The 16,935-nt window shown below is 44.0% G+C and overlaps 1 protein-coding gene and 1 pseudogene across 1 annotated transcript; both read right to left on the reverse strand.

The window, feature by feature from the left end:
* Positions 1–993: 993 nt before the first annotated feature.
* LOC114701276 lies at positions 994–3,787 on the reverse strand (annotated as a pseudogene).
* Positions 3,788–7,964: 4,177 nt separating this feature from the next.
* On the reverse strand, positions 7,965–8,816 carry LOC114701337 (ferritin heavy chain-like). Its single transcript, XM_037199191.1, has one exon. It carries the CDS (start codon positions 8,744–8,746, stop codon positions 8,096–8,098), a length of 651 nt encoding a protein of 216 aa, XP_037055086.1. The 5' UTR covers positions 8,747–8,816; the 3' UTR covers positions 7,965–8,095.
* Positions 8,817–16,935: the final 8,119 nt, after the last annotated feature.

The raw sequence follows: 16,935 nt of genomic DNA on the forward strand, positions 1-16,935 counted from the left end.
AAGTGATTCTCCTTCCCTCTGCAGTTGTCAATTGCCTGTCATGAAGCAATTTCCCCCATGAGATTTTCCTATCCATATCGATATGTCAGCTGGGGGCGGAGTGCATGCTTTCTTCAATGAAGCAAAGATCAATGAATGGACATGTGTTTCAACAGAGAACATTAGAGACAAGCTCAAACGTCCTCAAAACAAAGAAGTACAGTAAGAAAAAGAAGTATTACTAGAGCATTTCCATTTCCTTGGCACTAAAAATGATGCTATAATCTTAACTTTTAATAAAATGTCCAAGTGTTATGGGAAAAATGAGAAGGATAATACAGAACAGCTAAATGTGAAGGAATTTTTTTCATAATAAAATTTTTTATTTAGGTTTGGTCAGTACAAGTGAGATACAGTGGAGTCACAGGGCAATATGCATTAACAGGACACAACAGTTCATAAAAACTTAGTAACTATGTACACAGATTTCTTAAACATTCAGTCACCTAAAGATGCATGCATAGATATATGGTGGAAAAACTATCTGACACTGAAACTACTATAGGACTCCAAGTCCAACTTTTTAGTGATAGAAACTACTGTACTGGGCAACCTTGGCAGTCCTAAACCCACATCTACTCTAACAAGCCTGAATGGTGCATAAATATATAACAGCATGAGTAAGAATGCCCTTACACAGCACAGGTTCTAGATAGACACAGATTTATACAGAAATCATCGTTATAGATTCCCGTTTACAACTTCACATTAACTCATATGAAAATAACTTGACCCTACACAAAATGTTCTTTTAGCAACGTTCAAAGTAATTAACTGTTACAATCTTCAAAGTGGCAGAGGTATTGAAGCACTAAAAAAGAAAAACAAAGCAAAAAAGGAACCAAAGAGGAAACACACCCACAAAAGGGCAAATTGTGACAAAAGTATGCATTAATTTTTGACAGTATCCTCTCCCAAATTAAACGACACTGTGTAAAAATTACTGGAAAAATATTACAAAACTGAACCCTGTATATTTACACTTGAGTCCAAGCCATTCTGCATATGGAGGGAACCCACAGTTCGATTACCTTTCCCACTCACTGCTTTCTCCTCTTGGGGGTCGGGACTGGAGTCTGTGTCATTTGAGTGATGTGTGAGAGAGTTTTCACTGCCCATGGGAGAGTCTACACTTTCATACCCCGCACTGAGTGGGTTTATGTAACTACTACCTCCTCTGCCAGTTCTCTCCTCTGAGCTGTTGGAGGTCTTATTACCATTCCCTGAAGAAGAAGGAAAGTCATCCTCAGTTGTGTTCCCCTCCCTGTGAAATCCAGACCCAGATGTCCGCTGGCAGGAGGAGCTGCCATTACATGGTCCATTTGCCAGACGACTGCAGTCTTTGCTTGTGGCCTCTGCCTGACCTACAGGTTCAGGATATGTAGTCCTGCTGGTACTTGGGGCTGACGCTTGAGAATGCGGCTGGTGGTACTGCTCCAACTGCTCCTGAGTCTCCTTCAACTGTTGCTGAAGAACTAGAATGGTGCTCTGCATACCCTCTACTTCTTCGTCAAGTTGAGTAATAAAGTCATTCAGTTCATCCTGACTGCTTTTAACCTCCTCACTCTGCTTCATGCTGTGCACTACGGCCCTGGGACAGCTGCCTTCTAAGCTCTTGATTCTCCTGGATAAGCATTTGACACTTCACCGTTAACTTTTTGCCTGTTTGGGAATGATTTGAACAATTAAGAGAACTTAAGCCACCCTTGTTTAAAACTGCACTTAAATACTGGGACAAGCTGGAACATTTATTTATCTTCTATTCATCTCAGACTCCATTATCACCAAGTGGAAATTCAAACTGGTAACTTATAGATGAAAATAAATTCACCTCCAGGCTTGGATGGAAGTATGAAGACTATAATGCCTCGTTTATCTCAATGAGCAAGTGAGTCTGCTAGAATCATCACACCAAGTCTCACTTGGGCCAGCCCAGAGTTCCAACACATTATTTCCCCAATCTTCTGGCAGGAACCTTGTGAGACTGTCCCACATTATGGTCTACTGCAATATCCTGGGGCCAAATGCCAAGTCTCCTTGTCTTTTATACCACCTGGAATAAAGTCCTTTCAACAAGACAGCCTTTTCCTCCACTTTGAAGAGCACAGAATAATTTTCCAAAGTGTTGATCTGCTCTCCACAGCCCCCCAAAGTAAATATTAAAGAGTACAACAAAATTATTAGAGCATTCCTTGAATAAAAAAAACACAACTATTTCAAGGCACATTTAATTTAATATCAAGAATGCGATACAAAAGGCCCAAATACAAATGAAGGCTCCATTATGTAATAGAGGGCTCAGAGCTAATGGGTAAATATATGCACTGCCTATACTGGTAGTTATGACTTGATTGTCTCACAGCTTATTAGAAGTTGGTTCTTAGCAATGTAAATCTTTTAACGGCAAAATTCTCCTCATTGGATTTTGACTCAGTAGTTCAACGATCATGAAGTCCACAGTCTTATTGGCATAACTGATGTACAGTGTCTCTAAGTCACTATGCTCAAGGTTAAGAGCGATGCATATTCCACTTTTACATTTTACTGGAATTTTACATGTCCAATTCATGATTTAAAACCTCTAGGTTTTCAATCCCCCAAACTGTCTGAAGACACAGGGTGCCACAGACTTAAGACTTCTGCTTTCCCCTCTATTTTCTTCAAACAGAAACATTGCTCAAGTGTCTACATGTTCTAGAAGAGGAATTTTTCGGAGGTGGCCTCTTCTTCGGAATAGTCCAACGGCATCAGGCTCTGAAGCAAGGGGAAGGGGAAGAGAAAAGCTGAAACACAAGGTTCATCTGGTAAGTTTTACATTAACCATTACAAGCTGGACAGTATAAGAATGTGGCTGTTTTGGCTCAAAAAGTCTGAGTCTTGGTGTGGAAACGAGTCCTTGGCTGTTCCACCACAGCTTTTTCGAGGTGGGACTGTCATGTCAGGGAAGTCTTGACTGGGGAGTATGATTTGTTTACCTATCAGGCGTAAACTTCCAGGCACTCAGTCCATTTGGGGCTTGTTCCAGCTTGTCTTAGTCTGTTCCAGTTCACCTTTCATTTTTAGGAAAAAGTTGATCACTGGGTCTACCATCATAGATCGCAGTTGGGCAACACTCGGCTGCTGGACTTGCTTGAGGTACTGGATTTGAGTAGTACACTCTTGCATCTCCTGTTCCTTGGTTGCTAATCACATGACAAGAATGTTTCCCTGCGTGCCAACTCCTGCTGTTGCTGCCTTAGTTTTTCTTCAGATTCCTTAAAGCAGTCACATGGTATTGGAGAAATTATTTTGGCCACTCCACGTAGTTAAAAGGATATTTATTTAATGGCATAACTCACAAATTAAGTAATAGGTAGGTCGCAGGGTCTGGGGAAGGTGTAACGCAGTCCAGCGGTTCTCCGGAGCTCTGCACAGTCCACCTTCACCGTTCAGCGTCAGGCACCGAGAGCGCCCAGAGCGAGCGCTGGCCCATCCAGCTCTTGGGTCTCCAGGCGCCTCCCCTCGCCCCGCCTCGTAGGCGTGACAGTTGCCAGAGTCTCAGTGGGGGTTGGAACTTCCAGATCCAAGCTGGAATGGATGGCTACCCACTACATCATGGTTTGAATTAAGGTATGTGTACTTTCCCTCCAAAGCTTGAATGTATGCTTCCTATTGTTTCCATCTTAGAATCAACTCATCCGGTGCCATAACTTTGAAGTCTGTTTTCGCTCAAACGGACCTTTTTAGGAAGAGGTTCTTCGTTGCTCATCTTGCACCCTTTCCAGTCACATAGGCCGAGGCCACGCAGCAGCCGCCCTCCCTACCCCCCACTCTCACCATCCCGCTCCTCCCCCCTCAGCCCTGGCCATGGCCTTTAGCCTCCATTTGCGGGTCGCGCAGCCACAAAATGGCGCTGAAGGAGGAAAGCAGGCCCCGCCGACGGCCCCCAAGTGTTGGAATTTTAAGAGAAGTTCAAAGTAATCTTCCACATTTAAGAAGATGAAAGTAATACATGTACCTTAGAGATTTTATTTGCACTTTTGTAACCCACTTACGGCACAGAAGAAAGGAAGGGTCTCAGAGAATTTGTTCCCAGCCACGACTAACCTTAGGATTTACATGAGAGGAATTTCATGCAGCCAAGTAAGGAATGGAAGGAGAGAGGGAAAATATTTTAAGGGAAATGGGAAAAAGTAGGGTTAATGTTACATATTTTCTGTGTGGAAACTTCTGTTCACTGGGAAAAAAATGCCTTGCACCTATTAGCATTCAGACAGAGCCACTGAAAAACACTTCTCCCATAGTAAGAGGAGAAGCCAAATGTCATCCTGAGCCTGGAGCAACAGAGTAGGCTTGCGATAACCTTGGAGTAGACAAGGGCGTAAGGTAAAAAGGTAATAGTCAAAGTGGGAAGAGCAGCCCTCTGAGTACTCTCACACAGGAGCCCTCCTCTAACAGCCAGCTGCCCTAGATCTACAACTGACATGTCCATACCCTCTCTCTAAGCCAGTGCCTCTCAACCTTCCCAATGCTGTGATCCTTTAATCCAGTTCCTTGTGTTGTGGTGACCCCAACCATAAAGTTATTTCATTGCTACTTCATAACTGTCATTTTGCTACTGTCATGAATGGTGTGTTTTCTGATGGTCTTAGGTGACCCCTGTGAAAGGGTCATTCAACCCCCAAAGGGGTTGTGACCCACAGGTTGGGAACCACTGATCTATGCTCCCTTTTCCTGGTGAGTTTGTCCCGACTTCATCACCATGCCATATGCCTATTTAAAAATCTGACTTGACTCCTAGTAGAGAGGAAGTCTTGTTCATTTTTCTAGCCTTCTATAATAAATTTCTACTTTTATATATAACAAAAACATCAGTGTTTACTCAATCCTCCATCTGGGCATTCCCATTACAAATATCCCCAAACCATCAAGTCAGGGGCTCAAAGCCAAACCTTGGAATCAAAACGATTCTGTCATTTTTATTTCATTACTGATGTGTTCAAACCCATCTAGAACATGCATGACGTCATTTCTTCAGCTACACTGCAATGCAAGCCATATCACTCTCACCTGGTCTAGATACAATGTCTCTCCCATTAATCGTGATTGTCAACTTGAATGTGTGGAGAGAAGTCTAGAAAGTTGATGAAGCACAGTGCTGGGTGTGGGTGTGAAATTGTTTCTAAAAAGGGTTGGTATGAGGGCCAGCAACCTGAGCGGGAAAGCTCTGCCAGGAATTAGAGGCAACACCACCAAATAGGCTGGAACTCTACGGGAGACAAAAGAAGCAAAAGAAAACCCACATGGATAGACAGACTCCACTCTTTCGGAGAGCGGATTGTTTGCTTTCTAACGCCACAACCAAAAGCAAGTTGGAGGAGGAAGCGTTTATTCCTTCTTACAACTACCAGGTCCTAGTCTGTCTAAGGGAAGTCAAGGCAGGAGCTGATGCAGAGGCCGTGGGGGAACACTGCTTTTTGGCTTGTTCCCCATGGCTTGCTCAGCCTGCTTTTTTTTTACATCCCAACCTCAGTTTCCCTTCCCTCCTCTTATCCCAGTCCTTTCCACTACCTTCCCTCTGCCCCCCCCTCCCATCCACTCCTCCTGTTTCTGATCAGAAAGAGGCAGGCCGCCCATCAACAAAGCATGGCCTATCAAGTTGCAGTAAGACTAAGCACCTCCCCATGTGTTAAGGCTGGGTAAGGTGACCCAGGATGAGGAGTGGGGTCCCAAAAGTCAGCAAAAGAGTCAGAGACAGCCCCTGCTCCCACTGCTGGGAGTCCTGCAGGTAGAACAAACTGTACAACTGTCACCTAGGGCCTAGGCTGGTCAGATGCAGGCTCCCTGGTTGTCAGTTCAGTCTCTGTGAGCCCAGGTTAGTTGATTCTGTGGGTTTTCTTGTGGTGTCCTTGGGCCCTCTGGCCCCTACAATCCTTCCTCCCTCTCTTCATTCCCTGAGCTCGGCCTAATATTTGACTATGGGTTTGTGTATCTGTTTCAACCAGTTGCTGGATGAAGCCTCCCTGATGACTTTTGGGGTAGGGATCAATCTATGAGTATAGAAGAATATGGTTGGGCATCACTACGTTGACATTTTTTTCTCCAGTCATGTTTGGTTCTATCCTAGGTCTCTGGGCCATTCAGCCTCTGTGTCCTGGCACTCCAGACAGTGTCAGGGGTGAGCTCTCTCTCGTGGCATGGGTCTCAGGCTGTACCAACTGAGCCACATAACCTTCGACCTACAGTCTGTCCGACCTATATGATGTGCTGGGGTAAGGATGACACAGAGATTGTGGGAGTGGTCAGCCTGCTTTTTTTTTTTTTTTTTTTTTTGGTTTTTTCGAGACAGGGTTTTCTGTGTGCTTTGCGCTTTCTGAGCTCACTTGGTAGACCAGGTGGCTCGACTCACAGAGATCGCTGGCTCGCTCCGAGTGCTGGATAAAGGCGTGCGCCCACGCGCAGCCTGCTTTTTTTATACAAGTCTCCCCATCTGCCCATGGGTGGCACTAACCACCATTGGCTGGATCCTACGACATCTAATATTTAACAAGAAAGTGCCCCCACATACTTGCCTACAGGCCAATCTGATGAAGACATTTTCTCAACTGGGGTGGTTCTGTGTTCGCAGGTAAACCTGGCTTGTGTCAAGTTGACAGGAAATTACCCAGAACAGGGATATTTATTATTTTGTTATTGTTGTTCCTGCTGCTATTGCTGCTTCCATAGCCTGTGGGCATTTATCTCTGGGTTTTTCAGCCTTTTAATTCCAATTTATGCCTGGGGGGCTTTCAACTTTTTAGCACTGGGTCCCAGTTGCTCAGTTAGTTTCTCCAGACCTTAGGCTCCCAAATTATTGCGCTGAGCAGCTTCTCTGTCCCTTAGATTTCTAGCCTAAAGATGGCCATTGCAGTGATCCCCAGCCTCTACCCATAGAAGCAAAGCTAACAAATCCACTATTATACATACACGTTCTTGCAGGTCTGTCTTGACAGGTTTGTAACTGATTACCCACCTTCAATGTTCTCCCATGCTTCCATATTGCTATATTATTCAAAGCAGCCTGAGTCACTTAGGGGGTTATATTTTATTTTCAATACCACAAATATGGATACCTCTGGGGACCTCAGGTATTTTAGCCCTTCTGTGGAGGTCGTAGAGTTTTTGTGGTATCAGGTCACTTCAAGGGAAGAGAGATGTTATTTGGAAATCACAGAAATAAAAGTATTATGAAAGGACTGTGTGTGCACCCGCTGGTGACACTGTGGTTATGAGGAAGCCAGGTTAAGGTTGACTCACTTCTATTAGCCCAGCAACCCAGGGTACTAATCACAAGTTCTGGGTCCTTCTCTCTCTCTCTCCCTAGAATCAAGAAACCTAGTGTTTGTATATGTTATTGTATGAAAAGTCTTCAGGTGAAGTTGAAGGTCCCCGTTTTTAGTTTATGGTAGTGATAGAGATAAACTTGAGGGCCTCATAGGCCAACTAAACACTATAACTGAAGAATACCTGAAGTCTAACATCCTGTCTTTTCTTCTTCTTCTTTCTTCTTCTTCTCTCAAACATCCCAACCAGAGCCTCCCCTCTCTCTGTTGCTCCTAATTTCCCCTCCCTCCCCTCTCCCCTAGATTCACTGCTTATTTTAACCCCTGCCCACCTCTGCTCTACTTGGAGCTCAGGTGCATCATGTGCTTACCACACAGGTACCAGGGTTTCAGGGCACCCACCCTGTCACACCCCACCTAACCACCTATGCTCCCAGGGTTTATAAAAGAAGGTGGTCTCTGGGGGCCCTTGGATCGCCTTTCCCCTCCACCCTTTGAGCTGTAAGAGGATGGGCCAGGGGTGTGAGAAGGGAATCCTGGATAGACATCTTAAACCTGCAAAGGGATAAGCCTTTATTCTTTTAAAGTAAGTAAACATAAGTAAACTGGACACTTTAATTTGACTGAGATCAAGTAACTTTATTGGAAACAATGGTAAAGGGGAAAGGAAAAAACGAGGGAACTTGCTGGAAGGGCAATATGACATCCAGTCAGGTAGCCTGGAGAAGAATCCAGGGTTGTGAAGAAAGTCCAGCTCAGTTCTCTTTATTGATGTCAGCCAGGGTAAGTTTCCCAAGTAGATATTCAATCGTGCGGTCTTCTGGAGAGCCCATCTGGCGCAAGTTGGTCACGTAGCGGCTCATCTCCTTCAGGACTTCAACTTGCTTGTTCAAAAAGTTCTTCTCCAAGAAGTTACGCAGATGGGCATCACTTTTGCTAGTGGCTAGCTGGTGCAGGGCCACAAGGCTTTGGTTGAGGGTCAGCTCCAGTTGAAAGGCACGCTCCATGGCTGGAAAGGCGCCAACCCAGTCGTCGCGGTCTGGCTTGTTGACGGTGCGGAGAGCGATGCGGCCACCACGCTGGTTTTGCAGTGCCAGGAACATCTCAGCATGCGCAGTACACTCGTGCGACTTGTTCAGGAAGAAGCTTGTCAAGTTTCCCAGAGCCACATCATCACGGTCAAAGTAGAAGGCCATGGACAGGTAGACGTAGGAGGCATAGAGCTGCTCTTGAACGTGGTTGTTGACAGCAGTCTCGCAGTCACGGTGGTAGTTCTGCCTCACTTGAGACACTGGAAAGACCACGGGTGGTGTTGTAAACAACAACGGATAGAGAGCCCTGGTTCTCGAGAAGCGAAGTGGGCAGCGGTGGCGTCGACGGTGGCGAGATCGTCGCAGAAAACCCATCGTGGGCAACAGGTCAACCCAGCAGCTTGGGCTCCTGGCTGAACTAGTAGCGGAAGCACAAAGTGTATAATGGAGGTTCAGATCCGTTAAAAGGCGTTAGAACGTGAGTCTGAAGTTCTATAGCAACCCATGTGACTTCACTGATCATCTACCATACAGCATTTTGAAAAGTTTTAATAAGTACATTTTAATAAATCACCCAATTTCTTTAATCAAGCTATGTGAATATTGTTTAAATGTGATTGTTTCATTAATGCAGTGCTTTTCACGGTTCCAGCAGTTATGTGTAATATAAAGTTTTAGTTCAGTGACAGCTCTCCTCAGTGACTTCAATGTCCATACAAATGACATTATTCAGTGAGGAGTGACAAGCTGAGTCCAGGGGTCATAGCCTGGCAGACAATCAATGGATTCAGCAGCTCTCTGGGAGACTGCTCTATCCGGCCTCTCTGCATATTTCAGCTTTGCAGTAGCCTAGGCAGCATCTAGGGCCCTGCTCTCTTTCTTGCATTGCATGTTTGTTCTCCCAGAACTAGATACATTCGTGTATCCAGATTGCCTCTTTCTACTTTATTGATGTAATTTTTTCTGTGTGTCGTGGTGTCAGAGTGTTCTCTGGGGGTATACATGGTATGCTTTCGGGTGGACTGAGGACTACTCCACTGGCCAAAGCTGGGGCCTAGCTAACACTCTGCTTAAAATTGTGTGCTATTTTGACTTTTCTTTTGACTCTCAGTTATTTCATTATAGTTTCAGGAAATGAAAAGAGCCCATACTACTGCAATGTATTGCCCTCACTACACAGGAATGGGAAACTTCACAGGGTTAGGAAACTACATAGGCCTGGGAAAAGGTTGATACAAAGATGAGGAAGACACAGTCTTGTGTTTGGAGAATTAGAGACACTTATTAATCTCATAGTCAGTCCAGAAATCTTGGTTATTGCTTGATTTCATTGTCACTTAGCTTTCTACTGAGGTATTTTTCATTCTCTAAATTAACCAGTCTAAAAACATACTCTATTTCTGTCCTTTAAAGAGTCCCAGCGTTTTCTAATTTGCCACCTGTACCTTCTCAAGTTTGTTTTTGTTTGTTTGTTTGTTTGTTTTATTTCCGGAGCTGAGGACCGAACCCAGGGCCTTGCGCTTGCTAGGCAAGTGCTCTACCACTGAGCTAAATCCCCAACCCCTCCTTCTCAAGTTTGTTTGTGTAGTAGGTATGTTTTGTGTGACTAGTCAACTACCATGTCTCAAGTGTCCTTTAACATTCTCTTGCAAATACAGATAACTATTTCTTGCACGGTTTTCATACGTTTTAAATGCCAGCATGACTCCTTTATTCAAGCAACCATTAGACTATTATATGCTATAATCATATAACATATAATAGGGAGAAAAGAATATAAAAAGGAAAATAATAGTAGTGATAAGATAATCAGTGATATAAATAGGGAATATTTAGAAACATGTTTTAGTTTTGAGAATTTCATGTATAAGTACTGTTTTATATCCTATCTCTCCTTCCTCTCTTATCTCAGACCCCTCCCATGACCCCCTAACTTTACCTTCTCAAATTCATGACCTATTATTCTTCAGTTATTATTGCCACACCCATTCATAAATACCACCTGCAAAGTCTGTTTTAGTACTGCTCATATGTGTATGTGTTTAGAGCTGACCACTTGGGATTCAATAACCAATTAGGGGGTTCATGCCTGGGAAAGACTGATACATTCTCCCTCTCCCTCGCCCTCTCTCTCTCAACAGTCATTAATTGTCTCTAGCTCTTCATCTCTGTGTGTGGCCTTGTGAAACTTGCCCCTTCCACACTGGCATGTCAACTGATGTTGTCATAGTTTAGGTCTCATTTAGGCGACCATATTGCTGAAATTTCACAGATGCAGCTTCCCTGTCACATATAGAAAGCACTATATTGGAGCAGACACTCTGGAATAACACATTTCCAGAATCACCTTTTTTTCAAATGCACTTGTATTCTGGACAAAGATGAGACTTACACAAACATAAATTTAAGTGGATGTAAATTTTGTAACTTATGTCCTCCGACATCAATGGCATTAGGTCAGAAATCATAAAAAGATATCCAAGCTGGGCATGGAGGCTCACACCTGTATTCTTAGCGCTCAGAACACTAAGATACTAGCATTGGTGTAAGTTTAAAGTCAACCTTGGCTACTTGGTGAGTTCAGGCCAACATACATTATAGTGTGAGACCCTCTCTCAAAACAAAATAAGCCACCAAAAATGATATCTGAAAACCTAAAAGTGTTTAGTGACAATAATACACATTTAAACAATTCTGGTGTCATTAGGATCTCAGTATTAACTCCTATTATTTCTCTGGTCCTTGTGATCTCCTATGACAGTATCTAGGTGAGATACACAAAGTAGGATTAGTATAGAAGACAGGTCATGTTGATTTCACAGAATGGTGCATGCTCAAAAGATAAGAGTGGACAATGATCAGAGAGATCACTGTGAGGACCTAAATTTTAGGCAGGCATTACAGCATTTTCTTTTTTAAATCAGTTTTTAGGATAAAAATGCACAATCATGGGTTTCATTGTGCCACTTTTATTACACACTTTGCTCTTATTGACCCCCCCCTCCTCTGCCCTTTCTTCTACCCTGCTTACAACCAACAGGGAGCTAATTCTAGAATATTTAAGGAATACTAAATAATAAAATACCAAATATCAATAAGTGGGCTAACAAACTGAGTACACAGTTCTGAAAAGAAGAAACATAAATGGTCACTAAATACTTGTAAAAGTGTTCAATCTTCTTAGCCATCTGGGAAATACATATTAAAAATTCTTTATATTATTTTGCTAGGAATCTCCAAAATAACTAACTTTTCTGGAGGAACTTTGTCCTGCCCAGGTGACTGACAAGCCTATTTAGATTGACTGTCTCTAAGAAGGTAGATATCGTGCCTTTGTTCTTTATCTGAAAATCTTCTGTTATATAGTAATCATATAAATTTTAAGGCTCCTGGAGTCAGGTTTATTTATATACTAATGACCTTCTGAGCAGTTTTGGGTGTCATGCTTTCTTCTGGGACATGAGCTATAACTCTATTCCCATTCTTCTGTTCATTAATTAAAGCCCTGCTGTCCTAGTCATTGATTTCATGAGATGTTTATTATAAAGGAAAGGTCCAAATCCAGTGTTCTCCAAACCTATTAGTATCTGTCCTGCTGGCTTTTGTCAACTTGACACAAGCTAGAGCTGTCTGAGAAGAGGGAATCTTGAATGAAAAAATGCCTCCATAAGATTGGCCTGTGGACAAGCCTGAGGGACATTTTCTTGGTTGGGGCCTGATGTGGGAGGGAGGGCCCAGCCCACTGTAGGCTGTACCATCCCTGGGCAGGGGGTCCTTGGTTGTATAAGAAAGCAAACTGAGCACGCTAAAAGGAAAACAAGCCAGTAGGCAGCACTCCTCCATGCTTTCTGTTTTGTTCCAGGCCTGACATCCCTGGACTACAAACTACAAAGTTGCTCTTTATCATCACAGAAACAGAAAGCAAACTAAGACAGAAATTGGTACTAGAATCATGGGGCATTTCTCTAAAGACTGAACCATGTAGTTTGTGGACCAGGGAGGAGTGTGGGACTGCATGGACCTTTGGACTGGAATAAAAACATTGAGTGTTCAGATCTTAATAAGCTTTCGTAGGGACTTGGAAGATAATCCCGAGAGCAGGGCAAATAGGTGCCTGGCTTGTGAAGTTCCAGAGGGAAGTTTGAGGCTCCCTTAAAGACTGTACCTCTCAGTGCTATTCACGTACTATTTTTAGTTAAGAACCTGTGGTTCTTGTCAGTAGGGTCTGAAGAATTGTCTGTGTTTAACAAGAGACCCAAGACAGTAAAAATTCAACTTCCTTTTCTGGGACCATGGGTATTGGTCAGTGAGGGCTGAGAAATCAGCTGTGATTAAGAACAGACCAGCATAATTGAGGTGAAATCGTGTTAAAATATTTTCTCAAGGTAAGCATACAGAAGCTGTGGTCCAGAGGGGTCCAAGGCTACATCCCATGCTACAGCCAAATTTGGGGAATCTCCCAGTTGGTACTAGTTTTAAAGGCATGGAGGAGTCACGAGGAGAAGGCAAGGCTTGGTGCCATGAGATCCCAGAAGAGGCCATTAGTTGTAGCAGAAACCCTAGGACTGAAGGGGTTGTGGAGAGAAGCTGGGGTTTGGGACCATGTAGCAGGGTCAGAGTCCCCGAAGACAGGCAGAAAACCATTAGTGAAGGTGCTGATTGGGAAGACACTAGCAAATATTGGGGATGCCAGGGCCATGAGATGACCACCAAGGACAGCAGCAGCAGTGCAGTGGGGCCAGCCCAAGCCCTTGGGAGCCCAGAGGATTAAACCCTGCGCTTTTGATTTGACTTTGATTTGGTTGTGACTGTGCCCTGATTCTTCCCTCTTGAAATAAAAAATGTGTAGCTTACTTTTTACTTTACAGGAGCCCACAGTTAAGAGACTTTGGATTTTTAGAGACTTGGGATATTTTTTTTTTTTTTTTTTTTTTTTTTTTTTGGTTTTTCGAGACAGGGTTTCTCTGGGTAGTTTTGCGCCTTTCCTGGAACTCACTTGGTAGCCCAGGCTGGCCTCGAACTCATAGAGATCCACCTGCCTCTGCCTCCCGAGTGCTTGGGATTAAAGGCGTGCGCCACCACCGCCCGGCTAGACTTGGGATATTTTAAAGAGACCAAACTTTTAAAGATTGTGGAACTTTTAAAGTAATATTATGTTCTGTATTGTGGTATTAATATGAATGCTGGGGAGAAAATGAAAGTGTATGGCTTTGTTTGTTTGTTTTTGTTTTGCGGGGCAAGGAAAGGGTTTGTTTTGCTTATGCTTTCAGATTGCTGTTCATAAGGGCAGGAACCTGGAAGTAGAAGACAATGCAGAGGCCATGGAGGGGTGCTGCTTACTGGTTTGCTCAGCCTGCTTTCTTTCCTCCTTTTTTTCTTTTATTGATTCTTCTCGAATACAATACATCCCGGTGCTGTTTCTCCTCCCTCCACTACTCCTCCCCGCCACCCCAGCAACCTCTTCTCTCCCCCAGATCCACTCCTCCATTTACCTCCAGAAAAGAGGAGGCCTCCCAGGGTATCATCTGAACATGGCATAACAAATTACAATAAGACTAGGCAATTGGGAACCAAAATGAGAACTCTGTCAACTTAATTTTTTTTTTAATTTTTAATTTTATTCTTTATATTCATTACACCCCCAACTGCAGTTTCTCCTAACTCTATTCCTTCCAACCCTCCCTTGCACGTCTCACCCCTGCAACTCAGACTAGGCACAAACCCTCATGTCGAGGCTGAACAAGTCAATCTAGTAGGAGGAAAAGGGTCCTAAGCTATGCAGAAGAGTCAGAGACAGCCCCTCTCCCACTGTCAGGAGTCCCACAAGAAGACCAAGCTACACAACTGTCACATATATACAGAGGACCTAGCTCAGACCCATGCAGGCTCCATGAGCCCTATGAGCCCTGGTTAGTTGATTCTGTGGACCGTGTTCTCTTGGAGTCCTTGACCCATCTGGCTCCTACAATCCTTCCTCCTCTTCTGCATGGTTCCCTGAGCTCCATATTTTTGTGTCAAATTCACAAAAGATCAATTGCACTGGTTTTTGTTTTTTTTTTGTTTTGTTTTTTTTATCAACTTGACACAAGCTAGAGTCATCCGAGAAGTGGGAAACTTAACTAATACCTAAGATTGGCCTACAGTAAAGCCTTTGGGGCATTTTTTTAACTGATGATTGATATAGAAAGCCCAACTCACTGTGGGTGGTGCCACCTCTGGATCCTGGATTGTATAAGGAAGAAAACTGAGCAAGCCAAGAGGAGAGCAAGCCAGTAAGAAGCATTCCTTCATGGTCTCTGCTTCTGCTCCTGCCTCCAGGTTTCTGCTTTGAGTTCCTGGCCTGACTGCCCTGGATGATTAACTACAAACTGAAGTTGAAATTAACCCTTTCCTCCCAAAGATGCTTCTGGTGATAATGCTTATCACAGCAATAGAGCTGCCACTGAGGGCCATGTCTGTGTCTGGGCCCTACACCAGGGTCTGCATTGATGTCCATGGCTCCTGTTACCACCAATGTCCATGCAGATACCTGGGATCTGGTCAGCCACCTGAGACCTTGTTGGTGTCCAAGGGCCATGCTGCCACTGGCACCATATTGAACTGGGTGACTTGAGCTTCCACCTGCCCATGGTGACATCTGGGACTGAGCTGCTTGCTGAGGACCCTGTCTGAGTCCTTGGTCTTCCTGAAGCTGGGGTCTGTGTTGACCTCCATGACCCACTTTACCACAGGGGCCACAGGAACCATGTGTGTTGAAATCTGAGGCTTGTGATGAGCCAACACCACCCTTAGCTGGAGCTGGGAGAGCTAGCCCTGCCCCTTGCTGATGACTGCAGCAGAAGAACTGGCCATGCCCCTCATGGGAGTGCTGGTCCCACCCCTCACCATGTGGGGGGGGGGTAGAAGATCTAGCCCCTCCCCTTGCATGAGGTGGGTGGTCCCAGCGGCCTGGACAGACCAAATCAGCTACCACCCAGACCCACATCCAGGGCTTTGAGTTGGCCCACTCCAAAATCTACCCCATCCATGACCTGCCAGAGTGTGTGAAGGGACTGGTCCTGCAGAACTATAGCCACAGGATCTCCATGACTGGGGCAACAGCAGGATATCAGAGAGGAATTCCAGTGAGGGTCCAGTATTGATGGTGTACCAAAAGCTAAAGACTTTGAACCAGACCAACAACTCATTACAACGAACATTTGCAAGTAAAGCAGAGTGGACAAAAGGGTAGAGTGTGTGACACATTGCAGCTCCCAATGCCACTAAGACAAATGAAGAAGTGTTGGAGAGGTGGGAAAGATGGAGGAATGTTTGTTTTGTTTTTAATTTTTTTATTGGGGGGGGCACTGTGAGGATGAAGGGAAGATATGCAAGGACTTGGAAATGAGTGGGATTGAGGTACATGATGTGAAATTCCCAAAGAATCAATAAAATTTACATTTAAATCTTAGTTTTCTATTATGCTGATAAAACAAACCCCATGACCAAAATCAACTTATGAAGAAAGGATTTCTTTTATCTTAGAGAATTTAGTCCATCATCCAAGGATGTCAGCCCAGCAACTCAAGGCAGAAACCTGGGGATCGGAACTGATGCACAAAGCATAAAGGAGTGCTGCTTAGTGGCTTGTTCAGTTTATTTTCTTATACACACCAGGACCACTTGCCCAGGGGTGGCACTCCCATATCAATCATCAATCAAGAAACTGCAAGATATCTACTTTGAGAACTGCCCACAGTAACTGGAATTTTAAGGCAATAACCTTAGTTCCAATAGCCCCAGCAGAGTAGAGTAAGCCAACTGCTTCAATATGCCAATTAAAGAAACACACAATACTAAAAAAAAAACAGAGAAAGGAGATTTAAACTGTGTGTATTGGACAGAGGAACAGATAAAAAGGATCCAGTGACCCCCAAGTTCATCTGAGTACCACTAAAAGAGCTTTATGTTTTACTATAGGAAGAAATGTATTAGTCAAGAGGTCAGGGTCAAGGTGTGGTCCCACCCATCATTGTCTCTACTCTGTCCTGCAAGGTGGTCCAATAAAAAGTTGTTCATCTGTTAATATTAATCAATGGCTGATGGACTCAATCTGGTTCCTACCAGATGACCTGTTCCCAGTCATGTGTAGCCTCTCATTCACAGACATCATTATCTAAAAGAAGAGTCTATCCTGTTTGTGAAGATTTGTTGTTACTGGAATCTAAGGTGAATAGTGGTTTAGGAAAATGACTGTACCTTTAGCATTAAAGGAAGATAGCAGGTTACGTATTACTAGCATTCCAGAAAGACATTCTGTGCCTCAGGAGCGTCATTTGAGTAAGCGTCTGAGTAAATAAAGCGTCTGAGGTAAATGAAATGGGTGCAAATGGAAGGCAAAGATGCCAGGCTTCCATCCTGCTCACAGATGCATTTTGGACTCAAGGGAGGAGTCGGTGTTTTATCTCTTGTTTTGAAAAGCAGCTTCTAAGTGTTTGTTGCATCTCCAGTTACAGGTCAGGGAGTACCAGACAGTTTGGCTGGTAACTTTACATTAAGTCTAGGTCAGAACTTCCTTCCCACTG

The sequence above is a fragment of the Peromyscus leucopus genome, chromosome X (assembly GCF_004664715.2).
Source record: "Peromyscus leucopus breed LL Stock chromosome X, UCI_PerLeu_2.1, whole genome shotgun sequence".
Lineage (NCBI taxonomy): Eukaryota > Metazoa > Chordata > Mammalia > Rodentia > Cricetidae > Peromyscus > Peromyscus leucopus.

Excerpts from the sequence above, each read along its gene's own strand:
- LOC114701337 (XM_037199191.1), bottom strand. The coding sequence starts at position 8,746 with ATGGGTTTTCTGCGACGATCTCGCCACCGTCGACGCCACCGCTGCCCA.